The sequence below is a fragment of the Pyrgilauda ruficollis genome, unplaced genomic scaffold (assembly GCF_017590135.1).
Source record: "Pyrgilauda ruficollis isolate IOZ18807 unplaced genomic scaffold, ASM1759013v1 scaffold113, whole genome shotgun sequence".
NCBI classification, from domain to species: Eukaryota; Metazoa; Chordata; class Aves; order Passeriformes; family Passeridae; genus Pyrgilauda; species Pyrgilauda ruficollis.
The window spans coordinates 560,293-576,110 of record NW_024509544.1 but is presented as its reverse complement, the minus strand read 5'-3'; the positions used below and the strand labels follow the sequence as shown (position 1 = coordinate 576,110).

Sequence of the window (15,818 nt, the reverse complement as noted above, 5' to 3'; positions counted from 1 at the left end):
CTCAGTCATTAATTTCTAAATTATTAATAACTAATATCTATTATTCATTAATTAATATGCTGTAAAAGTTTTTCCCCTCTATAAAACAAAATTTTCCCCTCAGAAATCCAGTTATTGTAACATGATAACTTTTCCAGCTGTGTAGTTTAGTTACTGAGACATTCCTGAGCCATGCAGCCATGGGAAAAATGCTCATCCAATCTACCAAGAGGAGTTTTCTTTTTTTTTCTCTGAAGTCCTTTTGCAAGGCTGTCTTTCAGTCTGCTTCAAGCCCATGTGTGTCTCTAGATACTTGATCTTCTGACAAGACCAGGCAGGTTTACAGCTCCTAAAAGTGCATCCATCTGATACAGTCAGCCCCAAGAGTTTGCAGTTTTGCTTGGAAGAAAACAAAGTATTTCCCAATTGTGTCTTCTATAGGTGAAACCTCCCAGACTGAAAAGCCAGCATAATGCTTCCCAGCAGCTCATTGTAAATCCTCAGGTGCCAGTTTTGTCAGCTCCAAGAGTGTTGTGCTTGTTCCAGCAGCTGCCCATGGTGTTGAGTGTCGTGTCCATGGTGCTCGGTGTGCCTGTTTGGGAGGTGCTGGAGCACAGAAAGGAATGTTGATTTTGCCAGCTTTAGTTGCCAAAACCCCAATAGCTCCCTCTTCATCTGTTGAAATGTCACAGTAACCTTCATTGATCTGAGTTTGTTTTCTATGGTAATACTTTTAAAAACTTGTTTTTCACATTCATTAACAACAGTAACACATCATGGTTGATGCTTCTGTTTGTGCTGAGTTTTTCTTCACCTCGAAACATTCAGGTGGGCATTGAGGTCTGGTGTGGCTGCAGGTGGTACAGGGTGGGACTGGCTGTAGTTATGTGACAGAGGCCATCACCCCACAGAGGGGGACAGAGATCTGGCATTTTGGAGGAAATCCTGAAGCTGTGCTTTGCGTCTGAAATTTCTAGTTTGTTTTTGTTCAAGGAGTTGGTTGTGGCTACCTTCCCAAAACACCAAAGAAGGACTGTTTGGTTCAGAATTACCCAGGTGAAGACCATGCCTGAGAGGTGTGTTATGGATTATGGAAATCTGTTTGCCCTAATCTGAATTCCAGCCTTTTGTTCCAGTCTGTTACTTGTGTCTGTTTTCTGAAGCTGATCTGTCTCTGGAATCAGAATGTGTGTCTGCAGCCACAGCACCAGCTGGTCAATAGCTTGGAACTGAATTTAAAAATAAAACATTCAAAAGAGGACAAAGTCTTGGTTTCGTTCCTTTACCTCTTGGTTTGGTGTTGCACATCTTGGTGTACCTCAGAAATACAAGGAATCATATAATGGAAACCTTTTTCCTTCTTCAGGTTCTGTAGAAAAGAAGCAACAGAGAAGATCGATTCGAACCCGCTCCGAGTCTGAGAAATCCACCGAAGTTGTGCCAAAGAAGAAGATCAAAAAGGAGCAGGTTGGCTTCCTCCATGTAGAGAGTTAAAATATATTGTATTCATAAATGTTGTGGCTTATATTGGTGCCTTTTTATTTTTCTCCATTTTTCCCCATCGGGTTTCGGTTTGGACTATCCTCCATGAAATCCCCCTGTCAATGCCATTGCTGTGACTCTGCTACTGGCATCTTCTCAGTATCAGTCAGGCTATGGAAGTGGGCACGCAGTGATGGATGACTCCTAATGAACCTGCCATGTTTCCTTTGAGATTTCTGTTCTGAGCAAAATGGGTTTGTTTCAGTGATTTCTCTTGGATGGAATTGCCACCAGGTTCCTTCCTTTGGCTCTTGATTTAGCTGCTGGTTTGTGTTGAGGCTTTGTTTTTCAAATGAAGTTAGAGTGATTAATTTGACCACTTCTGAAAATGGACTTCAAGAATGATTTCACTTAAAGATGAATAGTCAGACTTTCATGTTGGCAGACATCAGCAAAACAGTTCTGGGATATACCATTTTTTTCCTGAAATAGTTCTAACGTGTACAGGGCATTCCTTTAATCTGGATGTCAGACAGACAAATGTTGTTGCTTTAAGAAAATTTTAATGATAAAAAATTTCTGCGTGGAAATGAGTAGGAGAGTGCAGTGGATGGACAGAAATACTAAAACCTGCATACACTTTAAACAAGTTTGTCAAAGTTGTTGGTTCTTCTCCTTGCATGGTTGATTTTTCCCACTTCAAGGACCTCTGTCTGAAAGCTGAGAATTTTATATAAATGTTTCATAGTTTAGCTTTTCCCAGTGAGAATTTTTAAAGAGGGACAGTCAGGATGAAGATTTATATGGGAAGGGGAAAAAATATTTTTATCTCTTTAATTTATTCTTTACCCTTTGCGCTTTGTTTTGCACTTCCTTCACTTCAGAGACTGAAAGTGAACTCAGTTGCTTTTTTGGGATTTTTTTCCCTTATTTTTCCTTTGATGCTGCAGCATTTCTGCACTGCTGTGCAGCAGAGGAGTGCTCCAGCTCGAGGCAGTTTCTTGCTGAAACTTTAAAGCAATTAAAGTGTTGGGTGTGTGACACCTGATGTGGTCCGTGGAGCCTCTTGGCACGAGCTGTTGCAGCCTCCCCCTTTCAAAAGAGTCGTTTTATGTTTGTAAAGGTTTCTTAATTTAACAAAGGTATAAGAACCAACAAGATGAACTTCATGGATGCCAGGTAGCTTCATGTGCTTCTCTTACCTGGCTGACTCAGTCTGTGGACATTAATTAAAGTGCTTTTCTCAGGAGAAGTATCTGACTAAAGTGAAACCCAGGGGCACTGTAATGCGCAAAACCTTGAATGTATTAAGTTAAATTTAAAAAAAGAAAACTTACTAACTTCTTACAATTATGCAACAATATTTGTTACCCAAAGTCAAGTTTTCTTGATTCCCCAGTTAGTCTGCAACAACTTGGTATAAAATTATAACTGGAACGAGTACAATTAATGGGAAAAACAAAATGTTGATGCTACTGTTACAGTGACTAGTGGAGAAATAAAAGTGATTGTTTAGATTTTATATTTGTATTACAAAATGTATCCTATACAAATCCTTCTACTGTATGTTTTTACCTATTGTACAACAAAATAAAATATTTTTTAAAAAAATTATAGAATAATCCTTAAATATTTACTAAATGTGTTTCTCCATGCATATGTAACCACATTGCAAAGAAATAACCTGTAATTCTTAACCTTGAAAACAGGATTTTAGGCAACAGCTTTCTTCTGTAAATATTACCCAGTCACCAAATTCCCACATCTTCCATGTGTGTTGGCAGAACAGTTCCTAAACTTCCGTAGGGTCAAGGCCTGGAAGTGCTTTTGCAAGACTGTAACCTTGTGCATTTGTCTGCTGAATGCCTGTGCCCTGGAGTTCCAGCTGTGCCCTGCAGTTCCAGCTGTGTAGAGCCCTGCACCGCGGCACCCGGGCGGGCCCGTGCAGAGCTCTAGACGGGGAGCAGGGGCTGCAGGAGCTGCAGGGAGCACCGAGTGGCCCCACACTGTGCCTCACCAGCCCAGTGCCAGCCCTGCCAGGGGCACGGGTGCTCACACAGCTCTGGGCTTTGCACAGCACCAGGGGTGGCTGCCCAAGGGCCCCCGCTCCTGCCTGCTGGACACGGATACAGCGCTCCTGTCACCTTCCTGCCCCAAGGCAGAGAGGAAGGACCTGGCTAGTGGCCCGTGGCTGCCAGGGCTGCGGGCACCAGCGTAGGCAGGAGTGGATCCAGCGGGACGCGGAGGCTCGGGCTGAGGAGGGGATGGCAGCTCCCACCTGAATTCTAACCCCTTGAACTGACCTGTTTGCTTTTTGGTACTAGGGAGAAACTTTCCTCTGGTGTTAACTGTGGATTTTCCTTTCAAACAGGTTGAAGCTGTCCCACTGGCAGCAGTGAAGACGGGGTTGCAGAAAGGTGAGTGACGGGTGAAAATGAACTCGACTGGCCTTGGTGGCTTGTGGCCCTTGGGCAGCAGCTTTGCTGCATGTGAGCCACGATGTTGGTGCTCTGAGGGGCTGAGCTCGACTTCCCTGGGGATGGGCTGAGTTTGGGGATCTTGGAAGGATGGTGTTTGTTCATGTGCTGTAGGCCCCCAAGTCCTTCTGGGCATTTCTTAAAAGTCTCTGCTTAGCCAAAGGTAAAGATGGATGATGAAGAGGGTATCTCCTAAGGTTCTATCCTCCCTTAGAGACAATTTGTTGCCTTCATCCGCTGTGTCACCATGTTAAAAAGTTTGTCAAAAGCTCTGCCTAAGCTGGTTTTCAGTTAATTTTCAGGGAGAATTCAACTAGTAACAAAATTACAAACTGAAAATTAAGGCAGATAATGGAATCGAAGCTCTCATCTTTCTTTCCGTTATTAAGTTTATGCAAAACGTTGTGAACATGTATTAAACTAATTTTAGCGTGTTGTGTTAAGGTGCCAGTGAGATTTCAGACTCCTGTAAACCCTTAAAGAAGAGAAGTCGTGCCTCCACAGACATGGAACTGACCAGCTCAGCCTACAGGGACACGTCTGACTCTGACTCCAGAGGACTCAATGATTTGCAGGTAAAGGTGTGTTGGTTCTCACAGGAACCTGAACAAGGTGTCAGTGTACAAGAGGTTTTTCAGTTGATTATTGCTAAATACGTGAACGTTATTTTCTACAAATTTTGAGTCTTTTATTGTCTGAAAACTTAAAACCTAGTCTGTTTACTTCTAATCCCTTCCACTGGTTTGTTATAAAAATACAATGTTTACTTAAAAATTTTCCTGTTCCTTTGTCTGACAAAGCATTGGTTTAGATCATGGTTTGCTCTGTGGAAGGTTTGAAATTCTTGGGGAATTGGGAGATGCTGCTGTATCTGGTGTAACTCCAAAGAGTGTCTGGAAAAGTAAGAGAGCTCTTTATGGTGTTTGGCTTGTACAGGTGAAATATATCAAGAAAGCAGCACTTGTGTCATCCCAGTGAAGTTCAGCACCTTTCCAGGACCTTTGTGTCTCTTGACCTACCAAATGGTCTTTTGATCAACAGTGAGAGAAATATTTTCCCTGGTGTGGTTGTGGTTTGGCATTGTCTGGTTTGAGAGCTGTGGGTTTTTCCTCTTTGTAGGGCAGTTTTGGGAAGCGTTCAGACAGCCCCTCAGCCACTGCTGATGCTGATGCCTCAGATGTGCAGTCTGTGGACTCCAGCTTATCCAGGAGAGGAACTGGAACAAGTAAAAAAGACACTGTTTGTCAGGTAACTGGTGATACTGGGAAGTGATGGATACTAAATATGTATCCCCTATTTCTGTTAGTTTTCTTAATTTGACCTCTCAGATAAAATATCCAGGTTTTTAGGAGTTTTTATGCTCTGGAAGTGATTCATATTAAATGATTCCTAAGCCCTCCTGCAGGCCAGAAAGCTCATCAGCTAAGGTGGTGTCTAATTCATACCTGCCAGCCTCAGTAGAAAAAGTAGATGTCATTTTCTGCTCCATTTGAAGATTCCACATGGTTGGTCAGGATAGGACAGAGTGAGAACTTTTTAGTGTTTAAAAAGAAAAATCCTGAGATGTTCTGTCCAGTTCCCTGGTCAGTAGTAAAGGACCTGATGAGCAAGAACAGCTTGTTCCCTGAGAAATGGAGGGCAGGTGGACCCTGTGGTGCCTCTCCTGTCTCTGCTCTGGCTCACGCTGTCACCCCAGAGCAAAGTGCAGGAGGGCTGGGATTATCCTCACCCTGAGGCTTGCCAGGTTCAGTTCTGCCTTACCCTAACTCTGAAGCAGTTCCAGGCAGTTCCTGTTGTTAGCTCCTGGCAGTCACTGGCATGTCAGGGTGCCCTGTTCCCTGCTGAGCTCTCTGCCTGTTGCAGATCTGTGAGAGCTCTGGCGAGTCGCTGCTGGCCTGCGAGGGCGAGTGCTGCAGCATGTTCCACCTGGAGTGTCTCGGCCTGAAGGCCATGCCTGAGGAAAAGTTCATCTGCACCGAGTGTAAGAACGGTGAGTGTGTTCCTGTGCCTGGAAAACTGGGAGGGGTTTCCCCCTTTGCTCAGGAGCCACATTCTGGTCAGGGCAAACCAAGATGGTGCTTTCTGAGGGTTTCTGAGTAAGTTTGGGTTATTCCGCTGCTTTTTTAACCTCTGAGACCAGATACTCAACTTCCATTTAGCAAGTGCCTTGTAAGAAAAAAAAAAAATAGGGTTTTAATTGGAATAAGAGATTTTATGTGAGCAGTGTTACTGTGGACCACAGTAACCACCCAGCCTGTCGGACAGGAAGGATCCTGCATTGCTCACACCTATTGTCTTCACAATTTGTTTGGGTAATATCTGTATGTCAGAGTTGGCTTTTACAGTCCGCATTCCTTATTCCTTCTCTTCCAAGGAGAGCACACGTGCTTTTCCTGCAAGCTGCCTGGCAAGGACGTGAAGCGCTGCTCCGTCAGCACCTGCGGGAAGTTCTACCACGAGGCGTGCGTGCGCAAGTTCGCCACGGCGCTGTTCGAGTCGCGCGGCTTCCGCTGCCCGCAGCACTGCTGCACCGCCTGCTCCATGGACAAGGACATGCACAAAGCCAGCAAAGGTGAGGCCAGCTACAGGAATGTGCCCTCCTGTTGAAGGAGTGGCAAAACTATCCTTTGTACCCTTAGAAAGGAAAGAAGCCCAGAAGTTTGTCTCATTGAGTAGGTGAAAAGGCATCTCATAGGACTTGGGGGACTTCACCTCAAACTTAAGGATAGCCAATTGGACAGAAATCAAAAAGTGCAACCTAAGTAATTTACTAGAAAAAGAAGAGAGCAAAGAAACTAATTGCTTTTGTGAGGTGTTTTACCAAGGGCAGGAGGACCTCTTGCACCTGGCTCAGTTTTTCTCTGTAAAGAGTTTTGTTATTTTGCCTTTTATTAAAACCTTTTTGTTTCCAATGCTACCACAGAAGCCATCCTGATGATTTTATGCCTTCTGAGGTAGCTGAGCTATGTTGGGTGTGAAATAGATCTCTGAGAGCTTATGAGACCTGGCTCGAGGAGACCCAAATTTCAGGCAGCTGGGCAGGGAGGAGGCTCAGCTGCATCATCACAGTGATGACACTTCATCACAGTGATGACACTTCATCCAGTTCCTCTTTCTAACCCAGCATGCAGCAAGGAATGAGGGTTTCCTCCTCGCTGAGGTCATCAGCTGACATAGCTCATGGGTGGGAAGCAGCTGGCAGTGTGACAGTGTGGGGTGTACCTGGATCCACACACACTTGGTCAGCTCTTGGTGCTGGGTTTAATGGAAGCCAAGGGTTCACAGTATGAGGCCAAAGAATGTTGATTTTTGAAAGCAGTTTGTAGTGGCCTTGTGAACAATTGTTTTTCAAGGAAGAAGATCCTTTTAGAAATGAACTAAAATCTTTAAAGCAAACAAATAGCCTGTATAATGATGGAAGTTTTTCTTAACAATTTTAAAGTAAAAGTTAAGGGGCAATATTTATGAAACTTTCTTTAGAATAAAGATGTAGTTGTTTCTTTTTTTTTTCCCAGTACTGCCATTGGAACAGACCCAGCTTTGCCTTTACCTGTGGGGCGTTGTGCCCTGTCCTGCCCTGAGCACTGCTTGTCCTCAGGGCTGTTTTCAGCTGAGTGGTGACCCTGGGTGATGGTGCCTTTGCTGTCTCCTGAGCAGGTCGCATGGCGAGATGTCTGCGCTGCCCCGTGGCCTATCACTCTGGAGACGGCTGCATTGCTGCAGGAAGCTTGTTTGTGTCATCCCACATCCTCATCTGTAGTAACCATTCCAAAAGGACTCACTCCTCATCAGCTGTAAATGTAGGCTTTTGTTTCGTTTGTGCAAGAGGTGAGACACTTGGTTTTTCCCTGTTTATAGTTCTGTTGTCATTTGTGCAGTTTAGTGATAAAAATAGTGTTTTATGAGGAACTCCTCCCTTAGGGCTTGCTGGGGTTAAATGCTGCCTGGGATTTTTTATGTAATTTTATTTTATTTTATTTTGGTCAGCAGTTCTCCTGAGATTCCACTCACTGTGTTGGTCCATTTGATACCAGAAGCAGCACTAGGCACTCAGGTCCACTTGTTCTGCCAGTAGGGGAAAGCAGATCCCAATCCCCCCATTCCAGCCTTTTCATGCTGAGAATGGCTGCTGTGTTGTTAATCACTGTATTATGCAGAAGGAGATTCTTTCACTGCTACAAACTTACAACTGTCTAAGTTTTAAGGCTGAAAAGTGGGATTTGCTCATGAACTAGAATAATTGAATTTATAACTGCCTTCACATTTGAGAACTTGGAAAGAAAACCTTTAGCAGTACTGTATGAGCAGATTTCATGCTGAGCTTTTCCATGTGTCAAAGTTCTTTTTTTTTCTTTTTATTTTTAACTTTTTTCCCCACTTGTTACTTTTATGGTTCTTCAGTCACCAGGGTTCTGCTAGAGAGCAGCTTAAAAAAATATCGGTGCAGCAGTTGCTTTGGTCTCAAGATTCAAAAGTACCATTATTCTGTTGGAACTATGTACAGAATGCCAGCAGTTTATTTTGGGTGTGGTCTCTGCAGCAGTTTTGAGTCACTAATAGGGAAATGAAAGTGAGCTGGATCCTGAAGTTACTTGTTTTCATTTGTGTTCATTCAGGTGGAAGTTTAGTTTGGCTTGACTTTGCAAGAGCAGAGGAATAATTACACATCTCAGAATGGCAAGAAATGCAGAAGGAATTTTTCATGCTCTTTTTTTTTTCTTCCACTTTACATTTGTTTAGTAATTTTCTTTTTACCTGCATCTGGCTCCATGCACAAGTCTTATATTTTCTCCTGACAATCCAAATAACCTCTTATGCCCTGGCAGGTGGAATTCCCTGTCCTGAGTATTCCCCAGATCTTAATTAGGAGAACTTGAACAGTTACAAACCATTGCCACTGCCTGAATCCTGTGTCTTAGAGCAGCTCTGTACTTGTTCCTCTAGAGCATTCTTGTGGGGCTTGTGTCCACCAGGCCTGGCTGGAATCAGGAGCCAGAGTGCTGAGGACAGTGCCTGGGGCAGGAGCACTGAGTCACCTGCTCAGAAAGAAGCAGGGAACTGAACATTTCAGAAATCCGTGGGCATCTCTGTGAGAATGGTGATTTAATTAGTGTTAGTTGCTATCAGAAGCAGAGACTTTGTGTTTAGATGCAGTTACTGAAGTGAGGAATAAGACAATCTATAAGATATACAAACTTGCTTACAGTGAGGTACTTGAAATACAAGATATTTAAAGACTTCTTATTCACCAGCCTGCAGTAACCCTCCAGTCAGCAGGGTGCAGTTCACCTCTTTGCATGTGTAGGTTCCCTTGCTTTAGGAATCCTCCCCACGATGCGTGTCCAGGTGGGCTGACCCCAGTCTTCTTACAGCAGTGCTTCAGGCACCATCCAAGAGCTTCTCTCCAGCCCTCAGCTGTGTGTCCCTCAGGGGAAGAACTGGGGGCTCTCTTGGTAGCTGATCTTTGCTGTTTCTTTGGGGCTCAGTTGCTCTGCTCTTGCCATGAGTTACTGGCCAAGCGTTTCTGCTCCGCAGCTCTGGGCTCTCAGCTGGGCTGCCTGGCTCTTTGGAGTAAGGAGGAAAAGCTCTTCTTGGTGCAGGACAGAATTGCAAAGGCCTGGAATGGAGTTTGTAGAGAACTGAGTTGGATTGTTCTGGAGCAGCCCTGGGAGGGCTGACAGGGGGAGCTTCACCACCACAGCCTAGGGCAGAACCTCCATCTGTGCTTCCCCCTTGGTGCCTTGCAGAACACTGACCTCCTTCTTGCTTTCCAGCACAATTGCAGAGGCAAAACACTTCCACAGACAAGATCTTAGGGGTAGATTTTCAGGGAGTGGGACGGTGAGTTCTCATTCCCAACGTCTGTTCTATCTGTAGCCCCAGCTCAGAGCATGGCCCAGCTGCAGTGGTCATCACCCCAGATCTGCAGAGGAGCTTCTTTTTGCCCTGTGGGAAGGAGAGAGGATCCCATGGATTCAAACTTTATTGCTTTTCTTGTGCTTGTCTATAAATGCACACATGAAGGGTAAAAAACCAATTGAAATTCCACTTAGAAACAGCTTATTTCATTGCAAGATTTTCCAGTTAAGTTTCAGTCTCTCCAGCACAACCTCTTTGTTAGCACAGAAACTTTGTCAGACTTTCCTTTTTCTTCATTTTATCCTTTTGTCATTCCCACATAACGCATTAGAGGTGTTCATTGGGTGTATTTGGTTTTTCCTTCATGGAATCATGGGTAGTTTCATTGCAACTCATCTCTTTCTGTTTGTTTCGTATAGGGCTGGTAGTGCAGGACCATTCAGACCCCCTGTTCAGTTCCTATGCCTATAAGTCCCACTACCTACTGAATGAGTCAAATCGTGCTGAGTTGATGAAATTACCTATGATTCCTCCTCCTTCGTCAGCTTCCAAAAAGAAATGTGAGAAAGGTAACCAAAATAGTTTCTTTCTCTTTAATTTACTTTCGCTTTTTCTATTTTTTCTCTCTAAATCAACGGAGAAATGTCTGCTTGTCCCCTGACACTGACTGCTTTCAGTGACCTTCACTCATGGTTTTTGTGAGCCTGTGTTCATGTTGTTGGCGATTTTTAATTTTTTTTTTTTTAATTATAAAAGGGCTTAAAATAATTGCTGTCTCTAAATTCTCCTTGGAAGAGATTTGGTCACTCTCTGTCTGGCCTGGGCTGTTCCAGGTTCGGGAGCTGTTTGCACAGCAGTGTGAAGAGGAGGCAAATGAATCTCGATATTGTTGCAGTTCAGTATTTACCTGGCTGATGTAAAACCACTTCTTAAACAGATTGGAAGCAGAGGGGGGATGTGCTGCTTTGGACTTTGGGCAGGTCCTGAGAGGAGAGAGGGCATTTGGGGCTGGACAAGGGTGGGTGCCGTGTCTTTCTGGACAGTGCCAGAGCAGGAGGGCAGGGAGGTTTGGCCTCAGTGTGTCCCCACAAGTCCCCGAGCCTCGTGTCCCTCCTCCACCACCGAGCCAGAGTGCCCCATGCCTGTCCCCTCCCCTGGGGATGGGTCCTTGCTACAGCCAGGCTCGGACCCTGCAGGGACCCCGCAGCTCCGGACAGGGTCACCTCCTGCTGCCAGGGGGCTGAGGCTCTGCAGATCCCTGGGGGCAGTTCCTGGGGGCTGAGGCTCTGCAGGTCCCTGGGGGCAGTTCCTGGGGGCTGAGGCTCTGCAGATCCCTGGGGCCAGTTCCTGGGGGCTGAGGGTCTGCAGATCCCTGCAGGGCAGTTTCCCTGTTCCTGAGGGGCTGAGGCTCTGCAGATCCCTGGGGGCAGTTCCTGGTTCCAGGGACTGAGGCTCTGCAGACCCCTGGGGGCAGTTCCTGGTTCCAGGGACTGAGGCTCTGCAGACCCCTGGGGGCAGTTCCTGGTTCCAGGGACTGAGGCTCTGCAGACCCCTGGGGGCAGTTCCTGGTTCCAGGGGGGCTGAGGCTCTGCAGACCCCTGGGGGCAGTTCCTGCTGTCTGTGTGCAATGCTCAGCTGTGGTATTTCATTCCCCACAGAAATTTGGTTCCCCGGGAGCGTTCAGAGCCGGTGCCCCATTTCCCAGCCCAAGTTAGGTCGCTGTCAGCGTTGTGACATCAATGGCTTGCAGTAGTCCTGTAATTCCTGAAAACAAGAATTATTTTGAGCCCTGTGCTTAGCTTGAGCCATATCTGCCTAATGCATCCCGAGAGCAATGTTGGGTTTTTTCTTGCTTAGCATTGAAAGTTTTGTGTTTGATTTTGTTTGATTTTTGCATCTCTTGGCATTTTCTCATCTTGGATAATGTTTCAGTAATTTGTCTGTATTTCCTCTGAAATTACATTTGCAAAAAATACTTCAAAAATTTCATTATGGGTTTGGGAGCTCTGGAGTATCCATGTGACTGGATTTCACTGGTTTTAGCAGAGGAAATACAGTGTTGGTCATGCAACTGAATTGTTTAAGGAATGCTTATTGTAACATGCAGTGAACAATTAATGCAATGATATTTTGGGAAGTCTATAGGTGAACAAGATTTTCTGATAAAAGTTTGAAAGTCGCACTTCTTTTGATACTGTGATTGAAAATTGGTTTGAATACTCTCAAGTCTCTCCCAGATTTTCCATCTGGGCCACAAAATCTTGTTGATTTTTAAATATATATACATATAAGCACATGTATATATATTTTATATACCTACATGTATAAAATATTACAGTATGTGTAATGTCTCAAGTCATCTTACATGAGCTGCTTTGCTGAGGGTGGCTTAAAGATGTGGTGTGGCTCTCCACATGTCACACATCATCCAAAATGTGAGCCAACCAAAATAACTTTTGCCCAAATTAGTGTGAACTTCAGAAATTCGTTGAACCCCAGTGCTGAGATTCCCTCTGTGCACCAAGAATTTTTGGGATGGGGACAACTCATGTGTGTCTCATTCTGCTTTATGTACTGGGCTCATCCTGGTAAACTTCTTGTGGAATAAAGACACTTATTACAACTCTTTTTTTCCTGTCCTTGCAGCAGAAAAGTATTGATCAACCTATAGGCTGTGGGGTTGGTGCTCGCTAATGATTGCTGGGGATTCAGTCAGAGCAATGTTGATTGAAAAGGATTCTTTAAAAATGTGGAGTTTTGTGGTTTCTTTGGCCATCTCCAGAGCACTAAAAGCTCTGCACTGTTCCCAGCTGCAGTGCTTCCCTTGGGAATGGTGCTCCTCCTGCCAGCTCCCCTCCTGTTTGAGTCCTCAGCTGCTTTTTTGTCTGATGCAGTCGAGTCCCAGCTTAGTTTAAGCCCTGCACAGTCCTTTTTAACCAACATTGTTAAGCTTGACTTGATCCCTTTCTTTTGCCATTTTTCTGTGGGGCACTGGGAATCTGGAGTGGATGATTTTAAATGAATGTCAATTGCTGTGCACGGGGGGAGCAAATCCTGACTTCTACAAACCAAGCAGGGCTTCTTTGTTTCAAGGTGGCAAACTGTTGTGCTGTGAGTCGTGCCCAGCTTCCTTCCACCCCGAGTGTCTCAGCATAGAAATGCCTGAGGGATGCTGGAATTGCAATGACTGTAAAGCTGGCAAGAAGCTGCGGTACAAGCAGATCGTTTGGGTCAAGCTTGGGAATTACAGGCAAGTCCATCTTTTGGGGGTTCTAATGCTTTGGTGTTTTAATGTACTCTGGAATTGCAGGAAGATAAAGCAGCTCAGTCACCGTGAACAAGAGTTAGAAATACAATATTCTCTGCTTGGGGTGAGACATGGATGTCACCTTGAACTGTGATGCTCCTGCTTCTCCCAGGCGCTGCTGGACTCTGGATTGCACACACCTTTGCTCTGCAGAGCGTGGTCAGGATGTGGGAAAGCAGGGGCTGGCAGAGCCCAGCTGTCCTTGCTGGTGTTTGTTTTAGTCAGCTGCAGCAATACAGGTGTTTGCAGGTGATCCTGGAAACCCACTCTCAGGCCATGGATATTCTTAGAAGGCTTTCCCAGAATTTGGAGTCAGAACATTGCTTGTGTTTTGCATGGAGCTTCCCAGGCATTGCCAGCAGGAGCCTTGGCTGCATGAGGGAGGAATTAATTTCCTTGAGAGAGGAAAACTGGCTTTTATTTCTCAATCCCCTTAGGGAAGCTGGGAAGCTTTGGTTTAGGGAACTTATATTGTTCTTTTCTCTCCTACTCTGCAGGTGGTGGCCAGCAGAGATCTGCAATCCCAGGTCTGTGCCTCTCAACATACAGGGCCTCAAACATGATATCGGGGACTTCCCAGTATTTTTCTTTGGTTCACATGACTACTATTGGGTACACCAGGGCAGAGTTTTCCCTTATGTTGAAGGAGATAAAAGCTTTGCTGAGGGGCAAACTAGTATTAACAAGACCTTCAAGAAAGGTAAAATCAAACAAAGTTTATAGTGGTTTATGACAAAAATTCCACGTGTTTGTGTCTCCATCACCACTTAACCTGCATGGGAATATTATGTGACTAGTGTTCTGTGTTCACGTGAAATCCAAGCATTGTGTTGATCCCTTGACTGCAGATAAAAATGTGTTTGAGTGCCTACTCATTGTGTGTTGTTGTGGGCCAGTTCAGTGCTTCCACAAACGGGGGAATGTTGAGATGGATCTTGGGCTCTGCTGCATGGGATCATTGTTCAGTATCTTGGTACCTGCTGAAAGTACCTGATGATAAATTCATGCTAAATTGCAATAACTAATTCTTAGCTTGTCTTTTTGTTAATAGAGTTCTGTTCCTAGTCTTAAAAAAAAAAATTAAATAGATGTACATGTACATATTTGATTAGCAGCAGCTGGGCTGATTGCTTTCTATTCTGAATTCCTTGCACAGCACTTGAAGAAGCAGCAAAGCGTTTCCAGGAACTGAAAGCACAAAGAGAAAGCAAAGAGGCATTGGAAATTGAAAGGAATTCAAGGAAGCCTCCACCCTATAAACACATTAAAGTGAGTTGGCCTCTTTTCTGTTTTATTTTTATTCTGTGTGTGAGGAAGTTGCTCTGTGCCTGAGCAAGGATGCCTAGAGAAGGTGTGGCTGCCCACTCCCCAGCAGTGTTCAGGGATGGGTTGGGTGGGGATCACAGCAACCTGGTCTGGTGGAAGGGGTTGTGATGGTTAGTCTTTAAGGTCCCTTCCAACCCACACTATTCTGTGATTTTAAGTTATGTACATACACCAAGGTGTTCAACAGTGGCAACGTAACAAAATCCACATAAATAATTTTGTTTTCTTTTCACTAATCTCTTCTTGTGTTTTACAGTACCGTAAAACACGGAATAAAATAATTTTTTCTTTGCCTTTTCGTGTCGGTTGTTGACTCTGCATTCCCAGTGCGTTGCCTTCACCCCCTGTTCTGCCCTTTGTTCCCCAGTCCAACAAGGTGATCGGGAAGGTGCAGATCCAGGTGGCCGACCTGTCGGAGATCCCACGCTGTAACTGCAAGCCTTCAGACGAGAACCCGTGCGGGCTGGAGTCGGAGTGCCTCAACAGGATGCTGCAGTACGAGTGCCACCCGCAGGTGTGCCCGGCTGGGGAGCGCTGCCAGAACCAGTGCTTCACCAAGAGGCTCTACCCCGACGCCGAGATCATCAAAACCGAGCGCCGCGGCTGGGGCCTCCGCACCAAGAGGAGCATCAAAAAGGTACAGCGAGCCTTTTTGGACAGGGATGTGACAGCCATCAGGGTGGGTGTGGGTGAAAGGTTGCACTCTGCGCTGTCACAGTCGTGTTTTCTGGAAAAATCCCTTTGCCAGGATTTTCTCCTGGGAAGATGAGAAGCCTCAGAGAAAAAGGAAAATAATTATCTGGTTTGCTTCTCCTGTGTTTTGGAATGTGTTTGGACATTGTTAATCAACAGGTGATTGTTTCATTAGTTTCATGTAAATTGTTTTGACTTATTAGCCAGTCAGGATCAAGCTGTGTTGAGACAAGTTTTCATTATTATCTTTTTAACCTTTTGTTATGGTTGTGTTCGAGGGTGCCAGGACGAGGGAAGTGACGAGAATCTTGACTCCATGTTTCAGAAGGCTGATTTATTATATTATGATATATATTATATTAAAATGCTACACTAAAACTATACTGAAAGAATAGAGAGAAAAAGATCCTTCAGAAGCTAGAAAGGACAGGAAAGGAATGAATAACAAAATCCTGACTGCTCACAGCCTCAACACAGGTGGCTGTGATTGGTCATCAAGTGAAAACAATCCACATGGAGCAATGGAAGAGGCACCTGTTGCATTCCACAGCAGCAGACAGTTATTGTTTGCATTTCCTGAAGCTCCTCAGCTTCTCAGGAGAAAATCTTAGCAAAGGATTTTTCATAAAATATCATGGCGACACTCTGTAAATATCCTTTCTGTATTCTTTAGTATAGCTTAGTTTAGTATTCTT

At 44.8% G+C, this 15,818-nt stretch overlaps 1 protein-coding gene across 8 annotated transcripts in view; it reads left to right on the top strand.

Moving 5' to 3' along the window:
- Nucleotides 1–15,818, top strand: part of NSD3 (nuclear receptor binding SET domain protein 3) — a 37,791-nt gene that overhangs the window by 14,028 nt on the left and 7,945 nt on the right. For 3 of the 8 annotated variants that reach the window (XM_041479592.1, XM_041479574.1, XM_041479559.1), the window contains 13 exons: nt 1,346–1,446; nt 3,833–3,878; nt 4,383–4,513; nt 5,058–5,186; nt 5,802–5,928; nt 6,313–6,510; nt 7,596–7,766; nt 10,217–10,366; nt 11,456–11,512; nt 12,891–13,047; nt 13,602–13,804; nt 14,261–14,373; nt 14,798–15,067. In XM_041479592.1, the coding sequence (XP_041335526.1) occupies nt 1,346–1,446; nt 3,833–3,878; nt 4,383–4,513; nt 5,058–5,186; nt 5,802–5,928; nt 6,313–6,510; nt 7,596–7,766; nt 10,217–10,366; nt 11,456–11,512; nt 12,891–13,047; nt 13,602–13,804; nt 14,261–14,373; nt 14,798–15,067 (1,853 nt within the window). The remainder of the gene's footprint in view (nt 1–1,345; nt 1,447–3,832; nt 3,879–4,382; nt 4,514–5,057; nt 5,187–5,801; nt 5,929–6,312; nt 6,511–7,595; nt 7,767–10,216; nt 10,367–11,455; nt 11,513–12,890; nt 13,048–13,601; nt 13,805–14,260; nt 14,374–14,797; nt 15,068–15,818) is intronic. The other 5 variants (XM_041479601.1, XM_041479563.1, XM_041479542.1 and 2 more) reach the window with 2 other exon arrangements.